This window comes from Trichinella spiralis, assembly GCF_000181795.1.
Source record: "Trichinella spiralis strain ISS 195 chromosome Unknown Scfld4202, whole genome shotgun sequence".
Taxonomy (NCBI): Eukaryota; Metazoa; Nematoda; class Enoplea; order Trichinellida; family Trichinellidae; genus Trichinella; species Trichinella spiralis.
The window spans coordinates 1-611 of NW_003531141.1; the positions used below are offsets into that span (position 1 = coordinate 1).

The window sequence follows — 611 nt, forward strand, 5'->3', positions numbered from 1 at the left end:
GAAAACTCAACACAAGAGCACTACCGACTGCTTTTATCATTTGTACAAAATAACAAATCGTTTTTCACACAATAAAAATGCACGCTCCACACAAAAAATGCGCGCATTTTCACTTTGATTGGACGTGGCGGTTGACCAAACCTATTGAAACCCAAGCACATTATGAAATATATCAAGCACATTACACTGCACTTGATTATTTCTAATCGGTTACTCATTTTGGTCACACTCTTTAAACCTGATGCACAACACATCACACATGAAAATAGAATAAAACCACAGCACCCGTCTGCACAACAAATGCAACACAACTCAATTCACAGCCAGACACAATATCAACCACAGTACTACTACACTACTGCCAACCGTCATGTTGCACAAGTCGTCAATCGATCTGCTAAAATTAGATCGACGCAGAACGCCCAGGTACCAAACGTCACTGATGACTTTATTCATGCATATACACACACAAATCAAGTCATTTTATTGTGTCTGGATTACAAAGAAAACCACCACAACTGATGATACACGTTACAAATGATTTATTATTTTCCTTTCTGCACAGAGCGAAAGAATGTAGCATCATTTTCACGCATCAGAATCCACCACAG

The 611-nt window shown here is 38.8% G+C and overlaps 1 protein-coding gene across 1 annotated transcript; it reads left to right on the forward strand.

The window, feature by feature from the left end:
• The first annotated feature begins 162 nt into the window (after positions 1 to 162).
• Tsp_15941 (conserved hypothetical protein) lies at positions 163 to 522 on the forward strand. The gene has a single exon (XM_003367487.1). It carries the CDS (start codon positions 163 to 165, stop codon positions 520 to 522), a length of 360 nt encoding a protein of 119 aa, XP_003367535.1.
• The last annotated feature ends 89 nt before the right edge of the window (positions 523 to 611 follow it).

What these genes read in the sequence shown, in the direction of transcription:
- Tsp_15941 (XM_003367487.1), top strand. Translation starts at nt 163, where the DNA reads ATGAAATATATCAAGCACATTACACTGCACTTGATTATTTCTAATCGG.